We start from the raw sequence: 20,696 nt of genomic DNA, 5'->3' as shown, positions 1-20,696 counted from the left end.
CCGCACAGGTCTCACTAGGCTCACACTCGGTGACACTAGGTGCCGGCAGGGCTCTGTTCTTCCTCGAGGCTCTAAGGAAGCATTTGTTTGCATGTCTCACCCAGCTTCTAAGGCCGCCGCCCCCCCCCCCCCCATTCTTGGCTCATGGCCCCTTCTTCCATCTTCGAAACCAGCAGTGTTGGCATCTCCCGAAAACCCTCAACTCTCACTACCTCTGGGAGGGCTCCTTTGCTTGAGTGGGCCCATGACTAGATTGGGGCCACCTGGAGACTCCAGCATACTCTTGCCCATCCCAGCGCCCTTGACCGAGTCACATCTACAAAGTCCCTTTGCCATGTAAGGTGGCAGGTTCTGGGAATGAGGTTGGACATCTTTGACATTTTGGAGCGTAGTTCTGCCTATCACCACCCCCCCCCCCCCATAATCTACATTGGTATTGGTCAGTAGGGGACAGAAGTATAGTGAGGGAAGCACTAATGGCTCCCAGGACACCTGAAATCCTAGCTCAGCCAGTTCTTGCACCTCTCTGGGTCTTTGTTTTCCTCAGCTAAAAAGTTGGAGAGTTGAAATTGGACCAAGGGTTCTCACATTGTACTGTGCGTCAGAACTGCGTGGACACTTGTCACGGCACAGACTGAGATGGACCTTGAGAATTTACATTTCTTTTTCCTTTTCCTTCTCTGGAACTCTTCATCTTGCAAAACTGAAACTCTGTGCCCATTAAACACTAACTCCCATTCTCTCCTCCCTATCCCCAGATCATGGCAGCTACCATTATGCTTTCTGTGTCTATGATCTTAACTATTCTAGCTGTCTCATGTAAGTAGAATCATACGGTATATGGCTTTTTCTGACGGGTGTAATTCACTGAGGATGGTGCCCTCAAGGTTTCTCTGTTGTAACAGGGCATCAGAATTCCTTCCTTTTTAAGGCGGGATGATACTCTGGTGTGTGTATACACCGCATTTTACCTATCCACTCATCTGTCAGTGGACACTTGAGTTGCTTCCACATCTTAGCTATTGTGAGTAGAGCCACTGTGAACATGGGTGTACAAATATCTTTGAGACCCTGCTTTCATTTCTGAGTCTATATGCCCAAAAGTGGAATTGTAGGATCATACAGTAATTCTATTTGTATTTTTTATTTTTTTAAGTTTACTTCGAGAGAGAGCACGCGCACACGAGTACAAGCCAGGGAGGGGCAGAGAGAAGGAGAGCCAGAATCCCATGCAGGTTCCACATCATCAGCACAGAGCCCAATGAGGGACTCAGACTCACAAATTGTGAGATCATGGCCTGAGCCGAGATCTAGAGTCAGACGCTTAACCAAATGCACCACCCAGGTGCCCCGATAATTCCATTTTGAATGTTTTGAGGAATTGCCATACTGTTTTCTGCAGTAGCTATTCCTTTTACGTTCACACCAGCAGTGCCCAAGGGTTCTACTTTTCTCCACATCCTTCCTATCCTTGCCACACTTGTTGGTTTTGGGGTTTTGTTTTGTATGTTTTTAATTTGAGAGAGAGGCAGAGGGGGAGAGAGAGAGGGAGAGAGAAGGAGAGAATCCTAAGCAGGCTCCGTGTACTGCACAGAGCCCTACATGGTGCCCAATCCCATGACCCTGGGGTCGTGACCTGAGTTGATTGAAATCAAGAGACGATCAACCAACTGAGCCACCCAGGTGCCCTTGGTTTTTTTTTTGGTTTTTTTTTTTATAGTAGTTATTCTGATGGGTATGAGGCGACATCTTATTATTTGCATTTCCCTATTGATGAGTGATGTTGAACATCTTTTCATGTGCTCATTGGCCATTTGTATGTTGCCTTGAGAACTGTCTGTTCAGGGCCTCTGCCCATTTTTGAAATAGGTGGTTTTGTTGTCATTGAGTTTTAGGCATTCTCTGTATATTCTGAATTTTAATGCTTTATTCAGTATATGATTTGCAAATATTTTCTCCCATTGTGTAAATCACCATTCTTACTCTGGTGATGGTGTCTTTTAATGCACAAATTTTTTTTAATTTTCATGAAGTCCAATTTGTCTTTTTTCTTTTGTTATATGGGCCTTGGGTGTCATAAACCACAGATCACTGACAAACCCGATGTCATGAAGCATTTGCCCTATGTTTTCTTCTAAGAGTTCTATTGTTTTGGTTTTACATTTAAGTTCTTAACCCATTTTAAGTTAATATTTTAATATAGTGTTAGGTAAGGGTCCAACTTCATTCTGCTGCATGTGGATATCTAGTTTTCCTGGCACCATTTGTTGAAAAGACTGTCCTTTTCCTCACTGAATGGTATTGGCACCCTTGTCAAAAATCATTTGACTCTATATGCCAGAGTTTACTTCAGGGCTTTCTGCTCTGTTGTCTTGGTCTATATCCCTGTCTTTATGCCTGGACCACACTGTTGATTACTGTAGCTTTGTAGTAAGTTTTGAAATCAGGAAGTAGGAGTCTTCCAGTTATCTTCTTGTCCAAGATTATTTTAGCAATTTGTGGTCCCTTGAGAGTCCAAATGAATTTCAGGATAGGTATTTCTTTAAAAAAAAAAAAAAAATGGGATTTTTTTTGAATATGCAGATCACGTTGGGTAGTATTGACACTTTAATTAAATATGAAGTCTTCTAATCCATGAAAATGGATGGATTTCCATTTATTCATATCTTCTTTAATTTCTTTTAACAATGTTTTATAATTTTCATTGTACAAGTCTTTCACTTCTTTAGTTATTCCTAAATATTCTGTTGATGCTATTGAAAATCAAAAGTGTGTGTAATTTTTTTCAGGTTATTCAGTTTGTGTATAGAAATGCAACTGATATTTTGTGTATTGATTTTGTATCTTTCTACATTGCTGAATTCATTTATTCTAGCAGGTTTTTTGTGGACTCTTTAGTGTTTGTTTTCTACATATTAGGTCATAACATCTACCAACAGATCATTTTACTTCTCCTTTCCAGTTTGGACACCTCTTATTTCTTTTTCTTTCCTAATTGCTCTGGCTAGAACCTCCAGTACTGTGTTGAATAGAAGTGGTGAAAGCCAGCATCCTCTCTTTGTTCCTCATCTTAGAGGAAATGCTTTCATCTTTTTACCTTTAGGTATGATATTCCCTGTGGGTTTTTCATATATGTCTTTTGTTTATATTGAGGTAATTTCCTTCTATTCCTATTCTGTTGAGTGTTTTTATCATAAAAGTGTGTTGAATTTTGTCAGATGCTTTTTCTGCATCAATTGAGTTGATCTGTGGTTATTTCCTTCATACTGTTGTGATGTATTACAACAAACAGTTTTCTTATGTTGAACCAGCCTTGCATTCCAGGACTAAGTCCCACTTGGTCATGCATATAATCCTTTTAATATGCTGCTAAATTCTGTTTGCTAGTATTTAGATTGAGGATTCTTATATCATATTCATAAAGGATATTTGTTGTTTTTTGTGTTGTTGTTGTTGTTGTTTATATATATACTGTCTTTGTCTGACTTTGGTATCAGGTAATGCTGGCCTTGGAATAATTCTGAAAATGTTCCCTCCTCTAGTTTGGGGGGAAAGTTTCACAAGAATTGGTATCAGTTCAAATAGTTCAGTGTTGAAATAGTTCAAAGGTTTGGTGGAATTCACCAGTGAAGCCATCAGGTCCAGGGCTTTTCTTTCGGGGGGAGATTTTTTACTACTGATTCAATCTCCTTACTAGTTACATGTGTATGCAGGTATTTTATTTCTTTATGATTTAATCTTGGTAGGTTTTGTGTTTCTGCAAATCAGTCCATTTCTTCTAGGTTATTCAATTTATTCGCATACAGTTGCTTATAGTACTGTTTTATAATCCTTTTCATTTCTGTAGAATCAATAGTATTGCCCCCATTTTCATTTCTGATTCTAGTAATTTGAGTCTCCTATCTCTTTCTTAGTCCATTTAACTAAAGGTTTGTTGGTTTTGTTGAGTGTTGCAAAGAACCAACTTTTGGATTCACTGATTTTTCTCTGCTGTTGATCTCTGTTTCATTTATCTCCATTCTAATCCTTTTTATTTCCTTCCTTCTGCTAGTTTTGGGTTTAGTTTGTTCTTCTTTCTGTAGTTCCTTAGGTTATAAAGGTAGATAGTTGCTTTGAGATCTTATTTTTAATGTGTTTATAGCTATAAATTTCCCCCTTAGCACCACTTCTGCTGAATCCCAAAAGTTTTAATATGTTGTGGTTTTATTTTTATTCGTCTCTATTCTTTATTTCCCTTGTGATTTCTTTTTTGATCCACTTTTTGTTTAAAAGTATGTTAATTTCCACAGTTTTTTAAATTTCCCAGTTTTCCTTTGGTTACTCATTTCGAACTTCTTTGTGCTCAGAGAAGATACTTTGTATGATACCTTTTTAAATTTGTTGAGACTTACTTTGTGGCCTGACATGTGGTCTGTCCTGGAAGGTGTCCTGTGTGCACTGAAAGAATGTGTGTTCTGTGGTTGGGTAGTATGTTCTGTGTATGTCTGCTAGACTGGTTGCTTTATAAGGTTAAGTCCTCTATTTTCTTTCTTCTGTCTGGTTTTTCTATCCATCAAGTCTGTTTTGTCTGATAATAGGATACCACTCCACTCATTTGGTTACTACTTGCATGGAGTATCTCCATCCTTTTACTTTGTCAATTTTGTCTTTGTATCTAAAGTAAGACTCTTATGCATAGCATATAGTTGAATCATAAGTTTATATCCATTCTGCCAGTCTCTGTTTTTTGATTGGAAAGTTTAATCCATTTACATTTAAAGTAATTATGATAATGAGCCCCTTCTGTCATTTTGCTATTTTGTTTCTAGATGTCTTACGGTTTTTGTGTCCCTCATTTCCTGCATTACTGTCTTTTTCTGTGTTGTTGATTTTTTTTAATGGTGGAAAATTTAAATTCCTTTGTCATTTCCTTTCCTATATATTTAATAGCTATTTTTTTTTACCAGTTTAATTTCCATAACATGCAAAAACTCTGCCCCTCTGCAGCTCCAGTCCTTTCTGTTGTTGATGTCCCCCAGTTACATCTTTATACATTGTGTGCCCCAAAACATAAACTAATAAGTTTTTAAATGTATTGTTCTCTTAAATTATGTAGAAAACAAGATTTGCAGTCACAAACCAAAGTTAACAGTAATATTAGCTTTTACACTAATTGGGTTTTTTTTCTTTAGCTGTATTAGTCTCTTAAATCATGTAGAAAAACAAAAAATGCAGTTACAAGCCATTGCTCCCGTAGCACCTGTATTTATAATTGCCAGTGTGTTTACCTTTATTAAGCTTTTTATTCCTCTGTACAGCTTCACCCTGCAGGGCTCCCTGGAGTATATCTTGCAGAGCAGGTCTAGCAGCCATCAGCTCCCTCAGTTTTTGTTTATTTGGCAGTGTCTTAATTTCTCTTACATTCTTGAAGGACAGCATTGCCAGATATAGGATTCTTGGTTGATAGTTTTTTTTTTTTTTTTTTTTTCGTTAGATTTTTGAATGTATCAGCCCACTGTTTGCAGTCTCCAAAGTTTCTGATAAGGAATCTGCAAGTAGTCATACAGAGAGGATTGCTTGTGATGGTTTACTTCTCCCAAGAGTCTCTCTTTGGCTTTTGAAAGTTTGATTGTAATGTGTCTCACTGTAGGTCTCTGAGTTCGTCTTTCTTGGAGTTCATTGAGCTTCTTGGATGTTTATATTTATGTCTTTCATCCGAGTTAGGAAGTGTTCAGCCATTCCAAAATTGTCTCTGCCCCTTCCACTCTCTTCTCTTTCAGGGACTCCCTCACTGCCTATGTTGGGTCTACTTAATGGTTTCCCTTAGGCTCTGTTCACTTTTCTTCAGTCTTTTTTTTTCCCCCTCCTGTTTCTCAGACTCAGTCATTTCCATCGTCCTATCTTCAAGTTCACTGATTCTTTCTCCTGCCTGCTCCAGTCTGCATTTGAATCCCTCTAGTGAATTTTTAAATTCCAGTTACACTTTTCAGCTTTAAGAATTTCTTTTGGTATCTTTTTAGGTTTTCTTTACTTCTTTACTGCTATTTTTATTTGTTCACACATTGTGTTCTTAACTTTCTCTTTCTTTGAGCATTTTTAAGACAGTTCTTTTAAAGTCGTTGGTGTACTTGCCGTTAGGTCTTTTTCAGGGAAGGTTTCTGTTGTTTAATTTATTTCCTTCAAATAGACTGACCTTTCCTGTCTCTATGTATGTCTTGTGATTTCTTTGTTGAACACTGGAAATTTGAATGTAATACTGTGATCGCTCTGAAAATCATACTTCCCCCTTCCCCAAACTTTGCTTTTTGGGAGGTTGTTAATTGTTTTGGTTTTGTTTGTTTGCTTGTTTTCCATTGTTGTATGTTGTTTCTGTGTGTGGGATCAGCTTGAGGTGTCACTCAAGCCTTCTCAGGTCTTTACTAAGCCTTTCCGTGGGAACACATGGGTCACTTTCTAATTGCACCCAAGTATATAGCTGTTCTTTTAACATCCTACTCTTTAATGTCTAGCTCCCAGAAGGGAAAAAAGCAAAAAATGGTGAGGAGAGGATGCCAGCCTTTTAAATCTCCTAGAAGTCGCTTCAGCCTGAGGGGGAGGGGCTTACAACAGTCAGGGGGAGGTACAGCGTGGTTGGCCACCTCCGTCTGCACCTCTGTGATCTGAAGCAATAATCAGTCAGAACAGAGATTCCCCCCAATACACTGATACTTGGAGGATGGGTTTCTTTTTGCCCACCCTGGCTCCCCCAGGCTGTGTGCAAGCTGCTCCCAGGATCGTGTGCACAGCTGCCTGGAGCTTGGCTGTGAACGGGAGATGGAAGCCACTGTGCCAGGAGCTGGAATTGACCAAAATTAGCTGCAGTTTACCACCCAAGTCTTCCCCTGAAAGTTGCACGCCTACAACAGACACCAGAGTTCCAAAATAGTTCTATCAGACAGATTCGGCCAGTTCAGTTGTCAACCAGGTAGGGAGACAGATTCCTGGTCCTGCCTACTCCAGCATCTTCCCGGAATCCCAAAATCTTCATTTCTGACAAGTTCCAAGGTGATGCTTGGATGCTGCTGGTCCAAGGACTACACTTTGAGAACCACTGAAATACATACATACATACATACATACATACATACAAAACAAACTCTTTAATGTCCTTTCTTCAAGACCCAAGTATACCATAACGGAATCTTTCTCCTCGGGATGCAATATAGTAAATTAATTATGCTTTTTAACTGAAAGAAACAAGCATCATCATTGATGAGTGGTGAGTTTGCTTTCTTTATGCAAAAGATAGTACCGGTGGTCTGTGGGCTGATTCAGGGCAGGGAGCATTGAGAAGCCCTGCAGGGGCTGCAGGGGACAGAGTCATGTGCTGAGGTAGAAAGGAAATGGACCTTGTTCACATCCAAGCTTGATCGCTTCCCCTTCCTGTCTGTGAACTTGGGTGATGACAAATCCTGCTCTCCAGGTTGCTTTTCATAGGGGGTCTGTGTAGAATGTCTGGGTTTTTTTTTATTAAAGAGTTTTTAATGTTTATTTATTTTTGAGAGAAAGAGAGAGCGCAAACAGGGGAGGAGCAGAGAGAGAGGGAGGCACGGAATCAGAAGCAGGCTCCAGGTTCTGAGCTGTCAACACAGAGCCCAACATGGGGCTCAAACTCACGAACCGCGAGATCATGACCTGAGCCAAAGTCCGACGCTTAACCAACTGAGCTACCCAAGTGCCCCAAAAGTGATTTTTTTTTAAGTGTCCTCCCCCTTAACAGTCTGGAGATGGGATGGTCCCTGACCTAGTTAATGTAATCCTTAGCAGGGTCTCAGAGGTCCAGGTTCCCTCCACCCTGTCACTTTGCTGTCCTCAGCAGCTTGGGCTTTATCTTCACAGCTGTCCCCTCGTGGTGATACGAAGATGGCAGCAGATCTTACCATCCTGTCCTCACAGAGGCCGAGTGAGCAGACAGCCTGTTCCTGCCTCTTGTCCCTTTTTAAGAGGGCTGAAACTTCCTTAGAGGTTCCTTAAACTGCAGACTTTCCTTCCGGAAATGCTTGCTGCACCCACCTGTAACTGACCGCCACTGATTGAGATTCACTCTCCAGGGTAGGGAGGGCCTGGAGCACAAGCACTCTGGGTACCTGACTGTTGGGGGCTCCTGGAGTCTGAGGTGAGGCAGCAGGAATTGCTGCGGGCAGGGCCCCTGACCAATCAGCCGTGTTCCCTTTGTCCTGAAGGTGCTCTGTGGCACGGACAAAGGTGGGTACGGTCCCGGGCCACTCACAATGCTGCCAGCTGCCCTTGGTTTATTCCAGGCCGAGTAATCTTTTGTGCCTTGGCAAAGGTGCGAGGGCACAGGGCGAACATTTACTGATCGCCGGCACTCAGAAAGATGTTGGTCTTCTGAGAGGAAGGCAGAGCCCCCGAAAGACCTGTCTTACCACCCTATTCCAGCCAAGTTTGTCTTTGGAGGATGCCAGGGGTGGTCAGCCCGGATCTGCTCTGAGCCGGAGCGAGTGCACTCTCTCTGGTGCCTCAGGCACCTCATCTGGAGGGAGAGTGGGGAGGTGACGGGGCTGACTGAGCGGGTGTGCGTCAGTGGCACGCAGGGACACCCGTTGCATAGGGGGCACTCGGGCTCTGCGGTCGCTGGCGCTAGTGTGGTTGTAGCGTCAGCACCGGGGAAGCTTGATCCGGCTCCCTGGTCCTGGGCCTGCTACTCTGTGCTGGGGTGTCCCGGGCGTCCCGCCCATTCCACGGCCCCATCCAGGCGAGCTTCCTCCCACTGGCGAGGCGGTCCTAACTGCTGCAGATCTGGGGACCACACTGTCCCCTGAGAGGCTGCCACTTGGGCCCTGCCTTTGCACGAGACAAGAGGGAGAAGGGTGCCGTTGAGGCACTTTGTCTCAGGGAGCACGAGGGCATGTGTGGGGAGCCATTCCTCTCCACGAGTATGACTGCTGAGGGAGAACTTTTTCATGGTACTTTTCCTAGAATCAGGAACAAGTGTCTGGGCCATGCAGGTAGCCTTATCGGGGTGTGCCTCAGCCACCTGAAGAGTCTGCATCCTTCTCGGTAGGGCCAAGTTGGTTGAATTTTACAAATAACGATGACTTTTGATAGGTCACATTTCCTATGCGGACAGGATTGAGAGCTCACAGCCGCCGCATCACAGGATGATAGAGATGTGCCCCGCTTTAAGGAAACCTGCCCATGTAAGGGGGAGCATCTCAATTACAGAATAGTGTCTCACTTAGCCAGAAATTTGTGGCAGGTTTCCTAGTGCATTTAAAATAGGATTTGTGTATAAAAATACCATTTGCACACAGGAGCCCATCTTTTTTGAAAAGGGAAATATACTTGTATTGGGCATTTGGGATAAAGTAGAATAAAAATAAAATCTTACAAATACAAGAACTAGAAACCAAATTCCACTTTTAATTCTAAAAGGTTTATATATAACTCTACTATCTTACCCTCTCCTCCTACCCCAGACTTTCACAGCAGAAATAAACAGGCAAGAGCTGGCATTTTAGGATGCGGCAGGAGCGAGGAAAGGATGGGCAAGCATGTGTGTGGGTGGGTGGGCAGGAGGAGCACCATAGGCGAGTCTGGGGACCCTTCCCCACCGCGGTGTTCTGTTTGATCTGTTTGTGGACATTTGTGAGGCCTGGCCTAAAACATTCCTGCTGGATCCTTTCCACCGTGTGGTCAGTGGGTGGCAGGTTAGCAATTGACCAGCCCACCCCCCCCCCCCCCCCACCACAGACCTGTAACCACAGAGACGTACTGAGGTATGACAGATGGGGTTTAGGGAAGGCCTGGAGGAGAGGGTGACTCTGGAATGCTGATGCGGTGCACTTCTTTCCTTCCAGAAATGTTCCCACTGCCAGGAGGCAGGTGCCACCTTGGGCTGCTACAACAAAGGCTGCTCCTTCCGATACCATTACCCGTGTGCCATTGACGCAGGTAAGACGGGACTACGTACCCTTATCCAGAGCATCTGAAGGGCGGGACGTACATTTTGGTTCCTTCCCTGCCTTCTTTCCTCTCTTTATAGTTCTTTTTGTCACTTCTGACCCTGTTCTGTTTGTCAACTCTAAAGGAATGCAGAGAGGATAATAAAAAGGAGTGAAATGGGGTCATAATAACAGTTTTATTCATATAGTTCACATGACTCAGTATTTAAGTGTACAATTCAGTGGTTTTTAGTAGATCCACAAAATTGTGCAGCCATCACCACAATCAGTTTTCGAACATTTTCATCACCTCGTAAATTCCTACCCGTTAGCGGTCACTCGCCCTCCACCCACTCCAGCCCCTGGCAACCACTGATCTACTTCTTGTCTTGATGGATGTGCCTGTTCTGGGGCATTTTGTGGAAGTGGAATCATACCGTACATACTCTTTATGACTGGCTTCTGTCCCTTAGCATAATGTTTTTCAGGTTTATCCATGTTGTGACGTGTGTCACTACTTCATTTTTATTGCCAAACCATATTTTAAGGACACCATATTTTAGGCCATATTTTATTTATCATTTAACAGTCGATGCACGTTTAGGTGGTTGTTCACTTTTTTTTTTTTTTTTAATGTTTATTTTTAAGGAAGGAAGAGACGGAGCGTGAGCGGGGGAGGGACAGAGAGGGAGACACAGAATCCGAAGCAGGCTCCAGGCTCCGAGCTGTCAGCATAGAGCCTGATGCGGAGCTCGAATCCATACCGTGAGATCATGACCTGAGCTCAAATCGGACATTTAACCAACTGAGCCACCCAGGCGTCCCTGCCTTTTCTTATATCTAAGAAACTGTTGCCTAATCCAGAATCACAAAGATTCATGCCTATGTTTTCTTCTAAGAATTTAGCTCTTACACAGGTCTTTGATCCACTTTGAGTTAATTTTTATACATGGTGTGAAGTAGGAGTCCACTTCATTCTTTCCATGTGGATTTCAGTTGTCTTAGCGCCATTTGTAGAAAAGACTGTTCTTTTCCTCGTGGAATGATCTTGGCACAACTTTGTCAAAAACCAGTTGACCATAGATGGATGGGCTTATTTCTAGACTTTCTCCAGTCCCACGCAGTCTTGATTACTGTAACTTTGTAGTAGATTTTGAAATTGGGAAGTGGGAGTCTTCTAGTTTTATTCCTTTTTTCAAGATTGTTTTGGCTATTCTGGGTCCTTTACTATTTCCTGTGAATTTTAATTAAGATCAACTGGTCTGTTTCTGTACAGAGAAGCCATTGGAGCTCTAGGGATTGCACTGAATCTGCAGGTAAAGTTGGGGGGTTTTCCCATCTTAACCAGTAGTATGTCTTCCAACTCATGACCAGACGAGATAGTTTCACAGTTTAAGTTTTACACTTGTTAAATTTATTCTTAAGTATTTTACTATTTTTGGTGTGATTGTGAGTGGAATTGTTTCCCTGATTTAATTTTCACATTGTTCATTGTGAGCATATAGAAACACACTTGATTTTGTTATTGATCTTGTATCCTGCAACTTTGCTCAGCTCGTTGATTAGTTCTAATAGTTTTTTAATGGATTTCTACATACAAGATATGTCATCTGCAAATGGGTAGTTTTACTTCTTCCTTTCCAATCAGATGCCTTTTATTTCTTTTTCTTGCCTAATTGCCCTGGCTAGAACATCTAGCATAATGTTGGGTAGCAATGGCAAGAGCTGACATCCGTGCCTTGTTTCTGACCCATTAAATGTGATGATAGCTATGGGGTTTTCATAGATGTTCTTGATGCAGCTGAGGAAGTTACCTTCTATTCTTAGTTTGTTTAGTGGTTTTATCATGAAAGGATACTGCAGTTTTTCCTTTTTCCATGTCTGTTGCTGTGATCAGAGTATAGTATTTTGCAGTGTCGTAACTGTTGAAAGAAGGGGAAACTTTCGTCCAGAAAGTTCCATCCAGTGAGTGATGCAGAAGCCTTAAACTTTTTTTTTTTTTTTTTTAACGTTTATTTATTTTTGAGACAGAGAGAGACAGAACATGAACAGGGGAGGGGCAGAGAGAGAGGGAGACACAGAATCTGAAACAGGCTCCAGGCTCTGAGCTGTCAGCACAGAGCCCGATGCGGGGCTCGAACTCATGGATCGTGAGATCATGACCTGAGCCGAAGCCGGACGCTTAACCGACTGAGCCACCCAGGCGCCCCAGAAGCCTTAAACTTTTTTTTAATGTGTATTTATTTACTTTTGAGAGAGAGAAAGAGAGTGCAAGTAGGGGAGGGGGAGAGAGAATCCCAAGCAGGTTCTGCGCTGTCAGCACAGAGCCCAGTGCGGAGCGTGATCTCACGAATTGTGAGATCATGACCTGAGCCTAAATCACGAGTCGAATGCTTAAACCGACTGAGCCACCCAAGTGCCCCAATGACGCCTTAAATTTTGACTCCGAGCTTTAGCCTGGGAAAGTCCTCTTCTTTTAGACTCCTGTCCTTTTCAGTGGACGTTTTCACCTGTAACTTGTTGAGCATGTGACTAAGGGCTTCACCTCAGCGGCCCTCATAATATAGTAAAACCATGAATTGTGAGTAACTTGTTCTGTGCAAACATTTCTAATAAATTTTAACTTGATAAGTGAGCAGTGTCTTGCAATACAAGTAGTACGTGACGCCGAATGTCACATCACGACTGAGCCAATGGTTCTTGAAATTCACTTTGATGTACAAGTGCTTTGGATTATAAGCATGTTTCCAGAAGGAATTATGCTCGCAAACCAAGGTTTTACTGTACTTTCATTCAGGAAGGAGGGGGAGAAAAAGGGGAAGGTCCACGAGAGGGCAGCGAGTGGCAGGATGCTTCTTATGCCTGAGTGCTTGAGGAAGGAGTGCCTCCTTCCACGGAGGCAGCCCCGCTCTCCCCAGAAGGTGAGGTTTGATTTAGAATTGGCAGGGAAGAGGGGAGGGCATGGCTGAGCAGGTGGCGGAACAGGTACAGCAGCGTGAGGCACACAGAGTGGAATCCGACAGACGCGGGGAGAAGTGTGTTATCTGGATGCTGCTTCCTTCCATTGTGGTTGTTGGAGCTGCAGGCCCTCTGCCTCACAAGTCCTTCTCTTATTCCTCCTTTCCCTCTCTGATTTTCCTTCCAAGTTTCCATAGGAGGCATAGCTGAACACCAGAAAGATCCAGAAAGATAATGCTTATTATGCCAAAGTTAGTTCTCATGAAAGTATGCATTTGCACGTTGAAGGGCAGCTGGTGGCTGGGACGCTGCTTGGCCAGAGCGAGTAAGAAGACAGCCTTAAGATGTCAATTCGGGGATCTTGGGTTTTAGTCCGTCCTTTCCATTCTCTTTCTTCCTTTCCCCTCCATGTTTCTTTGTTGAGTCGGAGCTGTCATTCACCCTGGGTTGTGGTCCAGCATATTCCAGAGTATAGCCATTCATTCCTCTCCCTCAAGAGCCAGCCACTGCCTTTTCTCATTGTCATGATATTGCCCCTGGTTACATTCTCTTTCTAGTTTAAGCTTCGTGGTTTTTAAATGAAGATGTTTAAACATATTAAGTTTGTGGCAGTTTATAATTTTGTGCGGGGAATTCTGTAAGATTTGGCTGTCCCAGTCAGTGGCCAGGTGAGAGGTGATCTCCTGCACTGAGGCTTTGCCCAGAAACATCCAGTGAGCCACAGGCAGATAACATCGTACACAACCCCCACCCCCGCATGAGTGCGCTCCCTGTGTGCACCCTGGGGCGCCAGCCAGGTTAGGGACCAGGCTCACAGCCTGCCTCCTGGCAGTTTCTCTAGGGATTAAGCAGGGTGCTCGGTAGGACTCTGCCATAATGGGAATGTTCTAGATCTGCACCCTCCAGCATAGTAGCCACAAGCCTTGTGTTACTACTAAGTGCTTAACATGTGGCTAGTTGGGAACGAGGGACTGAATTTTTATTTTACTTCATTGTATTTAAACTTAAACTTTGCATGTCCCCGTGTGGCTAGCGGCTGGAAAGCCTGGGCTTAGTTCACTGCCTCCTCCAAGCTCCGGCGGCGGGACTGGGGTTGTCTGGGAAGTGGCGCTGGGCTCCTCTTCCTCTGCAAAGGAGGCTTGCTCAATCCGCCACTCTGCAGGGAAGCAGGGGCTGCTTCACCAGCTGAAGATTAGTAAGAAAATGGTATTTGTCACTCTCTGTTTGAGCCTGTCTTGTGTGGCCTTCCCAGGTGAGTTGAGAACATGACTATTTGGCAGAAATTGGTGGCCGAGTATCCGGTGAGAGAGGGGCTGCCTGGGTCAGGGGGGCGCCCAGGTGGGGCCAAGGCCCTGACGCTGTTGCCCCAGCTGCTGCTGGCTTTACCGCTGCTCCACGTGAAGATCTGGGACCAAGGAAGCAGCATCACAGGATGACCGTGTCTTGGGATTTATCAGTCTTTTTTGATGACCTGAGTCACAGTGGCCCAGAAGGCCACACTGCTCTGTGGGGATAGATGCTTGTGTTTATCCCACAGGGTCTCCTGAGGAATTCTGTTCCATATGTGATGGATCTGTGTGTCCAGGAAAGGCGTTCATTGATTGACTTCCTTCCTAGTTATACGTCCCTGGGTTGGAGAGTCGCTCATTGCTACTTGTTGTAAGGAACAGTTGAACACTTTCATCTTTGCCTGGCTGTGAACCACCCAGACCTTTACAGAGCTGTTCGTGTCTAGGAGAGAACTTTTATTGCTGGGGACATCTCCATGGAAACAGAATCTTGTTCTCCTGAGGGTCTGTAGCTGCCACAGCTTCCCTCCACCTGTTGTTGGTCCTGCGTTAGTGACATCATGGTTGGCTGTCCTGTGCTACTTGTTCCGTCACAGGCGCAGCCTGGGGCTCCGGGGAGATGCGGTGAGGAGAACATGAGCACTAGTTTCAAGAGAAATGACATATTAATGCAATGAGCCACAGCAATTAAGACCAAAAGAAAAAAAGGACTGCGGTAGCACATTAATAACTACTGTGCATAAAGAATCCAGCCTGGAGGGGATTTTCCTCTTCCCCTCAGGAGGAGGCCCAGCTGGAAACTTGCTTTCTGCAGCCACCCTTGCAGCAGCGTTTAGAAGCCGCTCTTCCACTGCACTTTGATCTTGATCTTGCCGCAGAGTGGGTTCAGGGCCCTTGGCGATTATGAGCGGACTGGTGTCTGGCCCTTCCCTGGAGGGGCCACGCTCTGCACCCTAGAAGCAGTGCCAAGGCCTTGCTTGCCCTGCCCTGATAGTCCCCTCCTTGGGCCCAGCAAGGCGGGTGAGACTGGCAGGTCCCCGTGTCCCGGCCTGGATTTTGCCAATCTAAGTACTAACTAGCTCTGAGGTGGGTTGCAGGTGAGCTGGTGACAGCTTCCGGAGCCTGGCACGTGTGAAGGACATGAGCCCTCCCCTCTCCTTTCCTCCCTCCTCGAGTTTACCATCCACACCCAGGGTGGCTATGGCTGCATGTGAGTATCCGAAGCTCCAAGGAGCTTGTCATGAGGATCTCCGTGAAGACGAGCGTAGAGAGAAACGAAAGCGGAATCCTCTTCTGGGGCATCGGTGTTTGTGTCTGGAAGCCGTCTTGTTGACGAGACAACCTTGTGAGTCTTTTCCAGCGTGTGTGATGATCCGGCAAGCCATTTACTTTGACTTCAGTGTGTGGAAGTGCTGACCAGGCCCTCAGGCCAGTGCGGGATATCACCAGGGGCTTAAGGAAAACAAATCGAGAGGCTGGCTGGCTGTGTAGGGCGGGCGCCTGCTGAGAGACCTCAGGAAAGGCCTCACCGCGCCCCTTCCCCCCAGCAAGGGCTGGTTCGGGGCAGCCAAGAAGAGGCTCCCCGTACCCTTGCGGGTGTCTAAGCTCTCTGGCCCTGGTTCTTGTGCCTGCCAGGAGCGTGATGGCGGTTCCTGGTGGCCTGTGGGTATTCCAAGCACAGATGAGAGCGTTTGTCTGCAGTCTGTCTGCGCGGGAGATGTTGCCACAGGTGGACGTGGTCTCTGGCAGATTTTGTTAGGAGCCTTGCATTTGCAGAAGTACCTGACATTAACTCTAGTTGCTTGTAGTGTGTACTTAGGTTACTTTATTTCTTTTCTGCTTTTTAACTTAGAGGGAACGTGTTTCCTAGCTTCAGACATATTTTACTAATGGTCTCTCACAGCTGGTGACTCCTCGTGGCTGGGAGGCGGACGGAGCCGCCTCTGCCTCTCGGGTGGCACCGTTTCCAGCCAGCGTGGTCCCCCTCCTCGTTTCTCTAAACCCCTATGGCGTCAAGGTGGCCGAGCCCCACGTGGGCTCTGCCGTTTGTTTCTCTGTGGCCCAACCTAGAGACCGCCAGCACGCGGCGCTGCTAAAGCCCAGGTAAGGAGCAAGTGCTTCCCTTGAGCTCCAGTTGTCTGTGTCCTGCTGTTCATAAGCTCTCTGGCAGATTGGAGCAGCGGGAGCCTTGGTCACGCCATGTACTTGTGGGTTTTAAATTAACACATTTCATTTACTGCCATGCTATTTGCTTGCAGGGGGAGGGCTAGGAGGTTAGCGGACTTGCGGAGCTCCTGTGCCCTGAGGCTTGCCCCGGGAGCAGGGAGGCTGCCTGCCCACCCCTGGGTGTTCAGAGGCTCCAGGGGGAGGCAGTGATGGGACAGGCCCGGCCCAATTATGAAAGGGTCTTTTTCTGTTTGTTTAAGATACAAAGGACCTCAGAAGTTTTCATTTGTGTGTTCCCTTGCTCATTGCTATTTCGTCTGAAATCTGTGGGTACACAGGCTGCGAATTTGGACCTCAGTTTAAACCTGAGTTAAATCATACATTTAACAAGGCTAAGTACCGTGGCTGCCTCCCGCCACGGTGCCCGGGAGCTCTCTGAGAATGTGCGATCAATATTTATTAACATTCTGCCATCACATCTTGCACCGGTGACCTGGCTGTCGGTCTCCGGGAGCTGTGCTGTGCAGAGCGAATTCATTAATTAGATCTCTTCGCCCCGCTCCACACGCTACCCCTGTGCCACGGAGCTCGACTCACCTGGAGGCGGATGCGTGTCCTTGCTGTCAGCGAGGATGCTGTCACCACGTTAAAAGTTGGAATGAATCATTTTCCTCCAAGGATTAGTAACCCCCTCGTGGGATTTCGTTTTCCCCTGAAGCATTTAGTGTGGATTATGTGGTTCGTGTCGGGAACTTCTCCTGTGTCTCCGTGGGTTGTACAGCAAAGGTGATAGATGGCAGGGCTTGCAACAGAGGAGAAAGGTGCCTCCGGATTTGGGGCGTTTTCACAGGGAAGCTTCAGCTTGGGCCTGTGGGAGGGGCTTAGCCTAGAATCAGGGATCTTAAAAATAAGATTTATTGGAGGTTGTTTCTCATTATTAAAATAATATGGTGTAATCGTGGAAACACGTAAAAAAAAAATAAAATAAAATCACCTATGTAGTCTTGCTGCCCAGAGAGAAGCACTGTTAGATTTTGCTAAATTTCCTTTCTTTTGTAAAATGCATATATAACACACTTTGTTAAAATTAGGATTGTACTTCTATATTTATGTATCCTGGCATTTCAAGCCATTTTGTGTCATGAGTGTTTCCCTGTACCACTGGCTGTTTTGAAACACTAATGCTTTAAGTGACTGATGTTCCATCACGTTGCAGTCCCGTAGTTTATTTGGGGGTGTTTCTGATGTTTTAGAAACGCCAGTGTGGGGGCCTCCTATCTCCATGTCTGACCCTGTCAGTCCTGGCTAGCGTGGCCCCACTCCCCTTGGGCTGTGCTGTCTGCCAGCTGTCTGACTGCCCCTTTCTGTCTTGCAGATTGTTTGCTACATGAGGAGAACTTCTCGGTGAGGTGCCCCAAGCACAAGGTGAGTCAGAGCTAGTGCCCCCGGCAGGCTGCGGTGGGGGGGGCGGGGGGCGAGTTCTGCACGAGCTACAGACCAGAATTTGGAGAACCCTTGTGATCGGGCTCTGGTCCGCTCCTGGCCCTGGGAGGGCAGAGAGGCCCTGTGCTCTCTGGGGGAGGTCTCTCCCTGCAGGAGGGAGACCTGTGCCCTGGGGCAACGCGCCCCCCCCCCCCCCCCCCCCGCCATGTGGTGTGGGAGGCTGGGAGAGATGTGTGGAAGCAGAAGGTGTGTATCTGATTGTTAAGAGAAATGCGAAGATGAAACTCAATAAAACCACTGACTTCCATTTTAGTTTAATGGAACCCCAGTTCACAGGTTGGCACGAGGTAAGATTGGTTGTAGGCCTTGGTGCATAATCAGAGGCATTTTCCCAGACTGAAAGAAATAAGACTTGACTCCAGGGCTTTGCTGGGAAACTCAGTCTCTTCTAGATCTTACCTCACTCAGCGGAAGCGACCTGTGGTGTGGTGGGTGGGCCGCCGCCACCTGATTTCCCACATCATTCAAGAGGCGTCTCTCCTCTCTTGGTGGCCCCTTTAGGAAATGATGGAAGATCTGGGGTGACTGGGCCATTGCTGAGCCAGCACGTGTGGGGGAGGAGGGAGGGAGGGAGGGAGGGTGCAGAGGGGGGTGCGGGGAAGCCCTGGAGAGGATGGGGGCTGCGGCCAAGGTCTGTCTGCCAAGGTCTGTCGCCTCCTGGAGCTCCTGCAGCTGCCGTGCTGTCCTCTGGCTGAGGTCACACTGACACCTGGTGGTCACTGGACGCTCACAGGCTTCAGTCTCCGACTGGGGCCAGAGCGAACGAAGAAGCCATCCTGACAGTCTGCCTTCAAAACACTTCTGAAAGATGCTTACTCCGGCTTTTCTTTAAAAGTTTACTTCCAGAGATGGATCCTAGGATCTTATAGTATTCTCTTCGAGTTAATTTGCATTTTTTTTTATTTTTTAAACTTCTCTAATGGTCACATTTTGTCTTAGAAAACCCTGTCTGAATATCTCCTGTTTGTCATTCAATACTGACTCTTTGCTTTTTCTTTCCTTTTCCATGTGCCATTCCTCTCCTCGCCTCTGCCCTCCCTGACCCCCACACTGTTCTTCTGTCCCTCCTGTCTCGTGTCCTTGGCTTTGCCGGCGTCAGCCTCCCCTCCCATTCCCCCTCCCCCCCTTGCAGAACAAGACAGCGAAAGGCAGCCTCAGCACAGAGCAGTCGGAGCGGGGGTGAGGGGGGCAGAGTGCTCGTGGGAATGGAAAGTACAGCAAGCACAGGTGAGTCGGGGCCGGCACCCCTGCCAGCGTCCCGGCGGGTGTCATGGCCTCTGCCCTCCTGCTCGCCCCAGGCCCGGCTGCACCCAGGTCTTTAATCACGTGGACGGCCGACACCAGCTGGATAGAACGTCTCCCCGTCCGTCGCTTAGCTTCCCTGGAGCCCGAGGAGGGGTGACTGAGGCTGTCCCATTGCCCGTCGGAGCTCACAGTGACCGAGCTGAAGTCAGGCCGTGCGCGTGTGCGTGTGTCTGTGTGTGCGCGCGCGTGCGCGTGCATGTGTGGTGCTCCTGGAGGCTTCTGGGACAGACCCTGCCAGCAGCCCACCCCCTGTGTCCGACTCAGAAATGCTTCTAGCCAGGGGGCTGTCCTTTTTTATTTATTCCCTCTCTGTAAAGCTTATGGTGGCTTTTCCTTTGAAAAACAAAAAAATTCCCAGTTTTGTTCTTTGAAATCTCTTTCCCCAAGTACTGTGAAGGACTCCTTTGCGCAAAAGTACAAAGGGAAGGAATATCCCCTCAAAGATTTAGGAGACTTTAGCATCCGATTTAATTTTACTCCTAAAAACCTCAAGAGATTGAGTTATGCTTTTTGTGAGTGTGTCCGGGCTCGTGGTCAGGGCGGCGTGCGTCTGTGAAAACGGGATTAGAGGACCAGCGTCCCCAGAGGCAGCGGGCGTCCCCTCCTCCCCAACTGGCTTCCTTGCCCCCCCCCCCCCACATGGAGTCACTGAGGACTGAGGAAAAGAGACCATAAAGAGAAAAAAAGAAAAGCCAAAATGTAACTTGAGGCGGTTGCTCCTATAGGATGGGGTGGGGGGAGCCAGTTGTCTCAGAAACGTTCATTAAGGGATTATTTCTTTTCAAATGAAGGGCTTCTGTGTTTACTCCCGGCGTCTGAGACCCACACACAGGTGCGCTTAGTCTGTGGCACGTTTCCTCCCCCTGTTACAACCGGCAGATTCCACCTTTCTCTGGAATACCCAACAGTAATTTGAGGGAAAAATAGAATTTGTCTCAGACAGTGGCGGTTTTTGTCCTTTGAGAAGTCCTCGTTCTTCAGGTGGGTCCTGGTGCAGAATTCCAGAGAAGCCCCCTCTGCTCCGCCGTGGAGGCTGCAGGGCTGTGGAGGCCTGTGGTGCTTTCTCGAGGGGGCTGTCGAGTGAGGCCTTTGCAGTTAGGCCTGTCTTCCTCTCCCAGGGAGGAGGCTGAGGAATGGAAGGGACAGAGCAGAACAGGTGGTTGGTCTCAGGAACCAAATGAGCACACTGCTGCTGGCAGCAGCCCCGGGTTTCTGGAATGCAGCGAGGCCACTGTTCCTGTCCTCCTTCCCCACCGAGCAGCCCCTGGGGCAAGACAGCAGGCTGGTTGCTTTTCCAGCTTGTTTCTGTTGGCCTTTGTCCTGTGCCTGGGCTCTGCCTTCTTCCTGTCAACTCCACTGCCTGGCTGCCGGGCAGAGCCACGTGCTACAGGGGCCACGAGGAACATTCTGGAAGTGCCCTTGGATGACCAGGTTAGGGAAAGAACCAGTTGGTGTTGAGTGCCTTTTGTTTTTGTCCCAGAATCCCAGCTCATGTTTGGAGAGGGATAAAAACAAAAAAAGGAAGTCTGAGCCCTGGGCCCGGTGGGCAGAA

The 20,696-nt window shown here is 46.7% G+C and overlaps 1 protein-coding gene across 6 annotated transcripts in view; it reads left to right on the top strand.

Moving 5' to 3' along the window:
* The window catches only part of TCF20 (transcription factor 20), a 111,284-nt gene that overhangs the window by 85,736 nt on the left and 4,852 nt on the right, over positions 1-20,696 (top strand). For 3 of the 6 annotated variants that reach the window (XM_045465248.1, XM_045465250.1, XM_045465251.1), the window contains exons 3-5: positions 9,840-9,933; positions 17,712-17,761; positions 18,093-18,407. In XM_045465248.1, coding sequence (XP_045321204.1) covers positions 9,840-9,933; positions 17,712-17,761; positions 18,093-18,179 — 231 coding nt within the window. In that variant the 3' untranslated portion in view covers positions 18,180-18,407. Of the gene's footprint in view, positions 1-9,839; positions 9,934-11,199; positions 11,240-17,711; positions 17,762-18,092; positions 18,408-18,938; positions 19,067-20,696 lie in introns of those variants that run through there. The other 3 variants (XR_006709193.1, XM_045465249.1, XM_045465253.1) reach the window with 3 other exon arrangements.

Source organism: Leopardus geoffroyi, chromosome B4 (genome assembly GCF_018350155.1).
Source record: "Leopardus geoffroyi isolate Oge1 chromosome B4, O.geoffroyi_Oge1_pat1.0, whole genome shotgun sequence".
Classification (NCBI taxonomy): domain Eukaryota; kingdom Metazoa; phylum Chordata; class Mammalia; order Carnivora; family Felidae; genus Leopardus; species Leopardus geoffroyi.
This window is presented reverse-complemented; position numbering and strand designations above follow the sequence as displayed.